The following is a 13,188-nucleotide window of genomic DNA, read 5'->3' on the forward strand; positions in this document are numbered from 1 at the left end:
CTATAATACAGGTTTTAAGTGGCTTTGAAGTCAGACAAATCTGGCTTTGAATCCCAGTTTATCTATGTGATTTTGAGCAAGTTATGAACCTCTCTGAGTTTCAGTATTCTTATTGTTCCCGCCTCATGGGGTTGCCATGAGTTTGGAAGGAGATCATACCTTCATACAATGTTGTTGTTAGCTGCCATCCAGTCAGCCCAACTCAGAACAAAACACTGCCAGGTCCTGTGTCATCCCCATCATCAGTTGGCAGTCAAACCCATGTGATCCATAATCTTCTCACTGGCTGATTTTTGGAAGTAGATTGCCAGGCCTTTCTTCCCACTCTGTCTTAGTCAGAAAGCTTGGCTGAAGAATGTTCAGTATCATAGCTCCACACAAGCCTCCACTGACAGGCGGGTCGTGGCTGCCTATGAGATGCATTGGTTGGGAATCAACCCGAGTCTCCCCCATGGAAGTGAGAATCCTACTACTGAGCCACCAATGCCCTCATGCTGAATACGATACCTGGTACATAATGAGCACTCAACTACTGGTGACCTTGAAGGATATGTTACAATGAGCAAGTCTGAAAGCCAGGGGTGGGGCAAGGGGAATTCTGGAGAGAGGGGTCAGCATTAACAAAAGTATTCATGCTTGGGACACAGGGTTTGTTCAGGAGGAAGTGACAACAAATGTACCTGGAATTTAACTGAATCCCATTAGTTAACAGCCAGAAACATTGCCATTCAAGGGATGCTTGGCATGCTGCAGGGAAATGATGTTGGATTTTAAGAGTAGGAAGAACTATCCCCTAGCCCAAGCACTACCACTATACAACTGTCCTTTAATCCTACTGAGCTTCAGTTTCTTTTTCTGTAACAGAAAGATATTGAAATAAAATAGTGATTATTCTCCATCCTACCTCCAGCATCTGTAGCAGATATTACTAATAAATTACACTTTTCCACCAAACTGGGATGGAGCCTTAGAACTTGCCCATCTCAACAGTTTTCTAAGCAGCTATTCCCAATAGACTGAAACTGGCTAGGTAAAACTTTTTGGCCGTGTCTGGACTAGATGTTTGACAATGCTCTTTTCAGCTCTACTTAACGATACAGTAAAACCTGCGAAAGCTGGAACCTGTGTAAGGCAAAAACCTGTCAGAGAAGGAAAACCCAAATATTTTCCACTGATAGAGAGCAATAGAAAAGTGCTAAGATTGCACCCTGTCAAAGGCAGAAAACTTGTGAGACCGGGAAAAACAAGGCAGGGCCTTCGGCTCTCTCAGGTTTCGATGTACTAGATTTTTTAGGTACTTGAAAATGTTAATGGTGTGCTAAGCCAAAAATCTAGTTGCCATGCCTTTGGGTGGGTTCAAACCCTCAATCTTTTGGTTAGTAGTCGAGTGCTTAACTTTTTGCACCAACAAGAGACTGCTAATTTTGTACTAGAATAGCTATGTTATTGTTAATCCACTGCCATGGAGTCATTCCAACTCATAGTGACCCCATAGGATTTCCAAGGCTATAAATCTCTGTGGAAGCAGAATGCCACATCTTCCTTCTGAAGAGCCACTGGTGGTTTCAAGCCACCAACATTTTGGTTAACAGTCCATCCGTTTAACTATCTGAGTCATGATGACCCCCTATGTGCAGAGTAGAATTGATGAATAGGGTTTTCAAGGCTGTGACCATTTGGAAGCAGAACACCAGGCCTGTCTTTGAGGCGCCTCTGGATGGACTTAAACTGCCAACCTTTTGGCTAATAGCCGAGTACTTAACCGTTTGCGCCACCCAGGGACTCCTAGAATATCTACATTAACATTGAATTTTCCATTGCTTTAGAGATCAATACTGAAATCTAAATTATATATGAGTCTATGTTAAGGCCACACATAGACTCGTATATAAGGTCGACCACTTGTCCGTTACTTTGTCATGCTGCGGTGGCTTGCCACCGGTATTCAAATACCAGCAGGATCACTCATGGTGGAGAGGTTTCAGCAGAGCTTCCAGACTAAGACAGACTAAGAAGAAGGACCTGATGATATACTTCTAGGAAAAAAAAAAAAAAAAAGACCAGTGAGAACCTTACGAATAGCAGCAGAACATTGTCTGATACAGTGCCAGAAGATAAGCCCCTCAGCTTAGAAGCCACTCAAAATACGACTGGGGGAGAGCTAGCTCCTCAAAGTAGAGTCGACATTAATGACGTGGATGAAGTCAAGCTTTCAGGACCTTCACTTGCTAATGTGGCATGACTCAAAATGAGAAGAAACAGCTGCAAACATCCATTAATAATCAGAACATGGAATGTATGAAGTATGAATCTAAGAAAATTGGAAATTGTCAGAAGTGAAATGGAACTCATAAACATCAATATCCTAGGCATTAGTGAGCTGAAATGAACTAGTATTGGCCATTTTGAATCAGACAATCATATGGTCTACTATGCTGGGGAGGACAAATTGAAGAGGAATGGCGTTGCATTCATCATCAAAGAGAAGATTTCAAGATCTACCCTGAAGTACAACGCTGTCAGTGGTAGGATAATATCCACACACCTACAAGGAAGACCAGTTAATATGACTATTATTCAGATTTATGCACCAACTACTAATGCCAAAGCTGAAGAAACTGAAGATGTTTATGAACTTCTGCAGTCTGGAATTGATCAAACATTCAATCAGGGTGCATTGATAATTACTGGTGATTGGAATGCTAAAGTTGGAACCAAAGAAGAAGGATTGATATGTGGAAAAAACGACCTTGGTGATAGAAGTGATGCTGGAGATCACATGATAGAATTTTGCAAGACCAATGACTTATTGATTGCAAATACCTTTTTTCAAAAACATAAACTGCAACTACACACATGGAGCTCACCTGATAGAATATACAGGAATCAAATCCACTACATTTTGGAAAGAGATGATGCAGAAACTCAGTATCATCTGTCAGATTATAAAGAAATGTGCAAAGACCTGGAGTTAGAAAACCAAAAGGGATGAACACGCTCAGCATTTCTCAAGCTGAAAGAACGGAGTGAAGAGAAAATTCAGGCCTCCAGTTGCAATTTTGAAGGATTCTTTGGGTAAAGAAAATGGAAGGAATACACGGAGTCACTGTACCAAAAAGAATTGGTCGACATTCAACATCATTCATATCACACTTAAGTAAAATTTTGCTAGGATAATTAAAAAACTGTTGGAGCAGTACATTGACCGTGAACTGCCAAAAATCCAAGGCAGATTTGGAAGATGATGTGGAATCAGGGGATATCATTGCTGATGTCAGATGGATCCTGGCTGGAAGCAGAGAATACCAGAAAGATGCTTACTTGAGTTTTATTGACTACGCAAAGACATTTGACTATGTATCATAACAAATTACGAATAGCATTGCAAAGAATGGGAATTCTAGAATACTTGATTATACTCAGGCAGAACTTGTATATAGACCAAGAAGCAGCTGTTTGAACAGAACAAGGGGATACTGAAAGGTTTAAAATCAGGAAAGGTGTGCATCAGGGTTGTATCCTTTCACCATACTCATTCAGTCTGTATGCTGGGCAAATAATCTGAGAAGCTGGATTATATGGAGAAGAACGCAGCATTAGGACTGGACGAGGACTAAATAACAACCTTCGATATTCAGATGGCACAACCTTGCTTGCTGAAAGTGTAAAGAACTTGAAGCACTTACTGATAAAGATCAAAGACTACGTACAGCCTTCAGTATGGATTACACCACAACATAAAACAAAAATCCTCACACCTGGACCAATAAGCAACATCATTACAAATGGAGAAAGTGTTGAAGTTGTCAAGGATTTCATATTACTTGGATCTATAATCAATACCTATGGAAACAGCAGTCAAGAAATCAACCAACATATTGCATTGGACAAATCTGCTGCAAAAGACCTCTTTTAAGAGTTAAAAAGCAAAGATGTCACTTTGAGAACTAAAGTGCACCTGACTGAAGTCATGGTGTTTTCAATTTCCTCATACGCATATGAAAGCTGGACGATGAATAAGGAAGACTGAAGAAGAATTGACGTCTTTGAGTTGTAGTGTTGGCAAAGAATATTGAACGGATTGCCAGAAGAACGAACGAATCTGTCTTGGAAGAAGTACAACCAGAAAGCTCCTCGGAATCAAGGCTGCCAGGACTTCATCTCATGTACTTTGGACATGTTATCAGAAGCGACCAGTCCCTAAAGGACATCATGCTTGGTAAAGTAGAGGGTCAGAGAAAAATGAGATGGATTGACACAGAAGCTGCAACAATGAGCTCAAACACAGCAGTGATTGTGAGGGTGGCACATAGGGTTGCTGTGAGTCAGAACTGACTAGATGGCACCTAACCAAAACATCATGTTAAGGTACGTAGGGGCCTTGGTGGTGCAGGGGCCAAGTGTTTGGCTGCTAACTGAAAGGTTGGCTGTTTGAAGCTTCCAGCCACTCTTTGTCAGAAAGATATGGCACTCTGCTCCTGTAAAGATTTACAGCCTTGGAAATGCTATGGGGCAGTTCTACTCTGTCTTAGAGGATTGTTATGAGTCAGAAACAACTCAATGACAGTGACTATATTAAGGCCTAATGAGGTGTAACAATTAATTATTTAATATAAAGTTATCATAAATTCAGTTAATATTGTAAAGGCTATCATGCACGCCCAAAATTTAATCTAATTTGGGATTTCGTTTAATTTCAGATCTGAAAATTCATCTCCAGACCACTGATTATGGCAACTTCTTGGCCGATCAAACAGGTCCTCTTACTGTTTCCATCATCGATACCAAGATGAAAAAAAAGCTATGCAGAGAATTTGAATATTTTCGAAATCATTCCCTGGAGCCCCTCAGCACATTTTTCACCTACATGACGTAAGTGACAACAGATAAACCTATTAAGCCCCAGTTTGATTGTGCAAATGACTCATAAAAGTTACAGGTAGGGTATTAAGCTGGAGTGGCCTTTCCTATTGTTTGTAAGCTGGAATACCTCTAAATTTTAGCAACTATAAGCTCACAGAACATTTTTACTATTAGAAAACAGATTTTATTTACTTATAAAAATAGCCACGTGGGTGGTACTATCCTCCACATAAAGGATTGTTTTCATTTTTCATCTTAAAAAATAATCAGCAGTACTGATGGTTAAGGTGTTCTGGCTATTTCTACTGAAGGCGAATATTATGGGACATTTTTGGATCATTTGTCTTTGAATGGAGGTGGGACTGAAGTATCAAAAATTGTCAAGACCGCACCTAACCCTTCCTGATTCCCATAAGACAGACAGAAAGAGTGGCCCTGTCACAGTTATATGTGTTCTATTTTTTTCCCCCTTCATTACCAATGGTTCCAGCTTTTTCAGTTTGAGGGCTCCTCATTCTTAAAAACGTTTGAACTCCCGCACAATAGCAAATTGTACTTTTATTAATTCAGTTAATGAGTTTTACTTAGTGATTAAAAGGGGCATTTGAAATGACTTTGTGCCTCTCCAATAGTCTTAGCTCACAAGCCAGAACAAATGTCGTCAATGGATGAGCTGTTTTTTACATAGACACATTTTAGATGTAATGTACACAATTGTGCGTGCCAGGTCCAGTCCTGAGACTGGTGCCCAGCACATGGGGATTCAATATATTTGTTAAAAGAAGCAAAAAATGAAGAAATGCAACATTACAGAAACTAGAAATTAATCAAAAGGGAAGAGAAGAATAGGACTTTTCAGTGAACACTGTGCTTGGCTGTAGAGGTAGGAAATTAGAGAAATTTTGTATGAACAAAAGAAACAGATCATTGGGGTTTGTCGAAGTGTGATATTGGGAAGTGACCACGGATTTCCAACTGAATACGAGAATGGCTGAATGATGTCAATGGTGCCTTCTGAAATGAAAAGCCAACTTTGTACCTCTGCTTCAACCTCCACCTGGTGGATTGGGCTTGGGCAGGGGCCTATCTATGGAACATGGCACCTAGGGCAATTAGTGTTAAGTTGCTGAACAATCTCTCGTAGCTGGCAACGCACCTTCCTGCTAAGGTATAGCCTTAGCTACACCTCTACTTGGAACCTTGTAACATGACTTCATTGCCTCAAGCACCAGGCACTAAAAATGATCAGCTTATCCAACCAGAAGGATACTCTTTCCATTCTTTATGCTTTCTTCTTTCCATCTGTTTCTCTATCCGTCCATTCTTGTGTTCTATAAATAACAGTGACTCTCTCCATCAGGCACCTTTATAGTCGGTGAACAAGACAATGGAGCTAAGAATATCCGAATGTATCTGTGAAGCTGAACAAAGCTAAATAGACTCTAACTGCTGAACATGACTTTAATTTGAGGGTAAAATAACGCATAAGTCAGCAAGATTCCTCACACTGTGCCAGATATTTCTTGAAATCTAAATATGGCAATCAGAAAATATTCTGGAAACAGAACTGCATTTTCAGGCCTTAGGCACAGAGGAAAATCAGTGTAACCTTCCTGCTGTTGATAGTGGACAAGACCAGAAGTAAAGGCCCTTTTGTTTGGCATTTAATATCACATCACACTATTCGAATATCAAATTTACTTAATGAATAATTAAGGAAACAAACAAACAAAAAAAAAGGTAAGTCAAGGGACAAGATTATAATTGCTCCAAGAGATCAGAAAGGTATCCCTCCATTCCACGTGTCCCCTTGTTCTCACCCAGTTCCTCTCCCCAAGTAACCACTTTCAGTTTCTCAACTATTTTTTCCAGAAAAAAATATTAATGTCTCTGTGTGTATTAATACACACTCTCCACATCCCATCCCCACATTTCAAATTTATACAAGTGTAATCATATTCCTTCAGTACTTTTTTCACACAACTACCTAGATTTTCATGTTTCGTGTGTACCATGACAGTTTACAAGTCATCCATTGATAAGTAACTAAATTGCTTTTTTTTTCCGTTACAAAAACATTTGTGATTCATTTCTTTCTATGCAGCTCTTAAACTTATTTTTAAGTGGTAAGCTGAAGGGATATCCATTTTTTATTTTGGTAAATATTGCTAAATTATTTTCCACAAAGGTAGCACCAATTTGCACCCCCAAAACAGTGCATGTGAGCACTTGTCCTTACACCATAACCAACACTGGATATTATCTTTTTAATTTTTGCCAGTCCAGTAGGTTAAAAAACAGTATCTCTTTGCTTCAATTTCTATTTCTTTGTGAGTGAGATTGAACATGATTTCACATTTATTAGTCATATGTATTGGCTGCCTATCTTAGTTACCTAGTGCTGCTGTCACACAAAAAAATACCACAAGTGGGTAGCTTTAAAGAAGAGAAATTTATTGTCTCACAGTTGTGGAGGCTAGAAGTTCAAATCAGGGCATTGGCTCCAGGGGAGGATCCTTCCCCATCGGTGGCCCCAGGCGTATTTTTCTTTTCGCATTCCTTGGCTTGTAGACAGTTCTGCCATGGTCTCTTCTCCTTGTCTGTATCTTTCTCTCTGTGTCTGTGTTCCCCTTTATGAAACACAACTCAGAAGTAATTATGTTTAGGACCCAACCTATTCCAGTATGACTTCATTAGCATAACAAAAAACCCTATTTCCAAACCAGGTCATATTTACAGGTATAGGGGTTAGAACTTCAACATAACTTTTGGCAGGACACAATTCTATCTATAACACTCCACCCTTTGTCTCCCCAAAATTCGTATCCTTCCCACGTGCAAAATATATCACCCCATCCCAGCATTCCCAAACTTTTAACCCATTCCAACATCTACTTTTAATGCTAAAGCTTCATCTTCTAAATCACTTAAATCAAGTATGGGTGAGACTCTGGGTGTTTTCCATCCTGGGGCAAAATTCCTCTCTGTCTGTGGGCCTTTGAAATCTAGAATACAATTTATCTGCTTCCAAAATACAATGGTGGGATGGGCATCAGGTAGATATTCCCATTCCAAAAGGAGAAATTGGAGGTAAACAAGGTATCATGGGTACCAAGCAAGACCAAAACCCTGCAGGACAAATCTCATTAGATCTCAAGACTTGAAAATAATCTTTATTTTAAGGTACCATGTGGGTGTTGGCCTCACCCTCTGGGCATTAGCCCCATTCTCCCAGCCCACCGGAATGGCAGCCGCAGTGGCTGTAACCCAGGTAGCATCGCCCTTTGAAACCCTAGAAGCAGCAGCTATGTCCCCTCCCCAGTGCTCCCTTCAACATCCTGCTGGGCTCTGAACTGCTCCTGGGAGCTCCTTTCCTTTTCTTGCGGGACAGCAGACAACCTAATCTTAGACCTGGAAGGAGCCTTAGCATTAATCAGGCAAACATCCCTATTTCACAATAAACTACATGTTATTCTAGTTAAAATATACTTTGTTTCTTTGAAACACACACACACACACAAATATTTATAGCCATTGTTGTTGTGTGCCATCCAGTCGATTGCAACATAGCTACCTTTTAGGACAGAGTAGAACTGCCCCAATAGGGTTTCCTAGGCTGTAATCTTTATGGGAGCAGATTGTCAGGTTTTTTCTCCCACAGAGTGGCTGGAGGGTTCCAACCAATGACTTTTCAGTTAGCAGCCGAGCGCTTGACAATTTCACCACAAGAGCTCCTTATTTATATAATCATTCTCCCATTCTCCAGTTGCTGTCAAGTCGACTCCAACTCATAGTGACTCTATATGACAGAGTAGAACTGCTCCATAGGGTTTCCAGGGAGCGGCTGGTGGATTCGAACTGCTGACCTTTTGATTAGCAACTGAGCTCTTAACCACCAGGGGTCCATAGAGTGATGTATAAAAATTGTACACAAGAATACAGATAGTCACAAGGCCTGGGTAGAGTGTTTACACTACAAGGGAAGTAGGAAGGCAGTTTTGGTAGTGTTCGTATTTAGTAAAGAAAACCTGTTGCTGTGGAGTTGATTCTGACTCACAGCAACCCTAAAGGACAGAGTAGAGCTGCCCCTTTAAGGTTTCCAAGGCTGTAAATCTTTAGGGAAGCAGATCGCCCCAACCTTTCTGTCAGCAGCTGAGCGCTTAACCAGGGCTCCTCAGCGTTAGTAACAGACATTTTCATTTGCCTTCTCTCCCTCTTGGTTATAAATTTTTTGAATTAATTCTTTAAGTATATCTGCACTTGGTATAGTACATTGTTGTTGTTGTCTTGTGACATCAAGTGAATTCCAGCTCGTGGTGACCCCATATGTTATAGAGTAGAACTGCTCCACAGGGTTTTCTTGGCTGTAATCTTTATAGAGAAGCCCTGGAGGTGCAGTAGTTAAGTAATTGGCTGCTAATCGAAAGGTTAACAGTCCGAACCAACCCAGTGGCTGTGCGGGGGGTGGGGAAAAGGCCTGGAAATCTGTTCCCTTAGAGATAGAGATTACAGCGTAGAAAATCCTATGGGGCAGCTCTAGACTATCGTATAGGGTCACTATGAGTAGGAAATTACTCGATGGCAATGGGTTTTTATACAGAACTAGAAAAATGTTTTCACAGAACTCAGCATTTTTATGTTTTATATAGCACTTGAATATTGGTTATTTATTGAGCCAATATGTTAGGGGAAAAAACTTGATGTCGTGTTTACAGATATATTTCGTTTGGCCATTTCAGTGTTTTTTAACAATTTTTCAAATACATTTAAGCAGAGCTTGAGTTCTCCAGTTAGCCACAATCTCCAACACTCCTTATGGCCTTACCATCTTCTTCATGCACTTAGGTTACGTATCAGACCCCTGAAGATACTTGTTTATGAAATCTGACCTAGATGTTTTAGCTATATCTCTACACTGGTGGTGGGTTCTACACAAGAATACTGTAAGAAAGCGGTTTTATTTCCATTTTTAAATTAGAGAAACCGAATGTTGCTGAGTTAATGAGTTTTCTGAAGTCACAAAATTATTAAGAGTCTTGAAAGGGGTTCTACTCCAGGTCCATTAGTCTAGAAAGCAAATAACCTTGGCACTGCCCCAGTAGTTTATAACAAGTCAGACACACCAGAAATACCTGTGTGATTTAAAAAAAAATATGTATGTTCCTGATCCTTGCCCCAGGAAATTCTGATTTAGTGGAGCTTTGAGTGAGGCCCACCTGTGTTTTGAAAAGGCTCCCAAGGTTATTCTGATGTTCCCCTCTGATTAAAAGTTCCTTTTGATGGTGTCTTAGCTCCATGGCTTGGGAGGTATTTTCACAAATATCTCAGGAGTTTCCCCCCATACTTATCTACACTGATAGCATCATCTCCCTGTCAGAGACAAAAGAGATCAACTGCACCAAAACAAATGTCTTCTGAATGGCAACCCATGGTTCTTTCCGCCATTTGCATGTCTCTTGCCAGCACTGGCAGCACCAACTGTCCCCTGCAGAGCCTAGAGATTTATTACCATAGCAAAGGGTGTACGAATGAAGGGGAGGTCTCACAATTCTGAAACCATTTTTTTTTATTTCTCTTCTATAGTTTGCAAAGTCAAGTATCTGTCTAGCACCCATGAACTTCTATCAAATAGATTTACCTCCTGTCCTGTTAGGAAGTGTCTAGGACAATCTTACAGAAATGATTAAGTCAACCCTGTACAGACAGCCTAAATTTAAGTTGGTATATCAAGTTCATCCTAAGCATTGCACATTTTGTGGGATATAATTACTGTATGTGTGAAACTTGTTTTGAAGACGTGGAATAGATATTTTTAAATACCTAATAGCAGGACGATCTGGAGGTTTTATATACTATAATTATACACAGTTGTGTGAAACAAAGGAACGAATCCAACAGCATTTTAATGAAAAGACTGTTTAATAGAAGCCTGAGTTGTTTTATTTTTCTTGCCTCCTACCTAACACTTCCCAGCAGCATCTCAACTTCTCCTCCCTTTGGAAATTAACCATCTTTTTCGAATTATGTCTTCAGCATTCAAAGCATTCCATCTCAGGGTCTGTATTCAAATTTTCAGAATATAGGATCATCATGGAAATAGAGTCTTCGGTACTTACATAGTAAATCAAGAATCTTGTTAAGGATCACACACTGAAGAATTCACTGGTTAAGGCTAACCAAAGTTCTAGATGAATCCCAGTGATACAAACATTCTACAGGCTCTGCACTGTGCACTACAAGAGAGTGACCAACCATCCTGGTTTGCCTGGGACTGAGGGGTTTCCCAAGATGTAGGACTTCCAGTGGTAATACTGGGAATGTCCTAGGCAAACTGGGATAAACTGGGTAATCTTATCACCTGACAGTTAAAAAATGAATTTAATTAGAGCTACTGGGAGCTGTAGAAGCCATTAAACCAAAAAAAACCCAACCCAGTGCCATCGAATTAGAGCTGCTTTAAAAAACAAACAAACAAACCCCATTGCTGTCAAGTCGATTCCAACTCACAGAGACCCTATAGGACAGAGTAGAGCTGCTGCCCCATAGGGTTTCCAAGAAGCACCTGGTGGATTCAAACTGCAGAGCTTTTGGTTAGCAGCCAAACTCTTCACCTAGGAGCTTATATGCCAATAGAGCAACCAGATGTGTCTACAAATGGCCATAACATCAGACAGAATTAGGTAACAGCTATGGTAGAGTCTTGAGCATTCAATTGGAGGAACCTAGAGGGTAGAACAACCAATTCAGATTTTAAAAGATTTTGCAGGGAAAGTAGAATTGAACCGATGTTAAAAATGGGCATTAGATTGAAGGAATAACTTGCGCATTAGAGAAGGATGAAAGGATTTTGTGTTTGGAAATGATAAATCATCTCAGACATGGCTGAGGCCTAGACAGGAGCAGAGGTGTAGACTGAGCTAAGAGAGTAAAGAGCCTGGATGCCAGGTTAAAGGCTTTAACATTAAGTCTGTAAGGCCAGCCTGGCTGCTAACCAAAAGGTCAGTAGTTTGAATCCACCAGCCGCTCCTTGGAAACCCTATGGGGCAGTTCTGCTCTGTCCAAAAGGGTCGCTATGAGTGGGAATCACTTGATGGCAGCAGTTTTCAACTTTTGGAAAAGGATAATGGTAATGGTAGCGCAACAAGTTGAGTGTAATCAATGTCACTTTATTTATACTTACAAATGGTTAAAACGGCAAAGTTTTTGTTTTATATGTTTTACAACAATTAAATTTTTAAAAAACAAAGGAAGGCTTTTCAGAAAGGACACTACCATTTGCATGCTTCTTGTTTGCTGTACCTGTCACTTAACTGTCAGCACCATTGAGATGAGGAGTATTTTCCTACCGGGAGGCTGTATGACAGAATTGTTGAGCACTGGGGAGCCTGATTCTACCCCTGGGACTTAAGACAATTTAACCTCAAAGCTTTAGTTTTTCATCTAGAAAATGGAAGAATACCTGTTCTTAGGATTATTGTGCATCGTGCCTGCCACATAATGCTTGTTCAATAATCAATAATTGCTATTATAATGCCTTATTTCTGGAGCATACATAAAATAAAGTGATCAAGTCCTCATAGCCAGTATGTTGTTGTTGTTATTAGCTTCCATTAAGTCAGCCCCGACTCATAGCAACCCCATGAACAGTGGGATCTGACCATTGTGATCCATAGAGTTTTCATTGTCTGATTTTTTGGAAGTAGATTGCCAGGCCTTTCTTCCTAGTCTGTCTCTGGTGAAACCTGTTCAGCATCATAGCTATACACAAGCGTCCACTGACAGACAATTGGTGGCTGTGTATCAGATGCGTTGGCTGGGAATCAAACCTGGGTCTCCCTCATGGAAGGTGAGAATTCTACCTGCTGTGATTCTACTGAACCACCACTGCCCCCTTAGCTAGTAAGTAGAGAAGCTAAAATGTGACATCAGGTGTGTCTCCAAAGGTGATGTTTTTTCTTTTTACTTTTCAACTCTAAAACCAAAACCAAGTCCGATGCCGTCAAGTTGATTCTGACTCATAGTAACCCTATAGGAGAGAGTAGAACTGTCCCATAGGGTTTCCCAGGAGCAGCTGGTGGATTCGAACTGCTGACCTTTTGGTGAGCAGCTGAACTCTTAGCCACTGAACCACCACTGTCTCCTAATGTGAGGGAATTGTTCTGATGTATATATTAGGAAGATGTTCCCCTTGGTGTTATAAAAGAGGCCTTGAAATGATGGGGCTTGAACCAGACAAACCAGTGAAGAAGCTATTTAAAATATTTAGATGACGGAGAGGGGGACAGAAGCTGGCTGAATGGACACGGGGCATACAGGGTGGAGAGG

The 13,188-nt window shown here is 40.5% G+C and overlaps 1 protein-coding gene across 1 annotated transcript in view; it reads left to right on the plus strand.

The window, feature by feature from the left end:
- ATP6V0D2 (ATPase H+ transporting V0 subunit d2) overlaps window positions 1-13,188 on the plus strand; it is a 52,986-nt gene that overhangs the window by 12,205 nt on the left and 27,593 nt on the right. Inside the window, exon 2 of the mRNA XM_003408375.3 lies at window positions 4,701-4,872. Coding sequence (XP_003408423.1) covers window positions 4,701-4,872 — 172 coding nt within the window. The remainder of the gene's footprint in view (window positions 1-4,700; window positions 4,873-13,188) is intronic.

Source organism: Loxodonta africana, chromosome 14 (genome assembly GCF_030014295.1).
Source record: "Loxodonta africana isolate mLoxAfr1 chromosome 14, mLoxAfr1.hap2, whole genome shotgun sequence".
In the NCBI taxonomy this organism is placed as follows: Eukaryota; Metazoa; Chordata; class Mammalia; order Proboscidea; family Elephantidae; genus Loxodonta; species Loxodonta africana.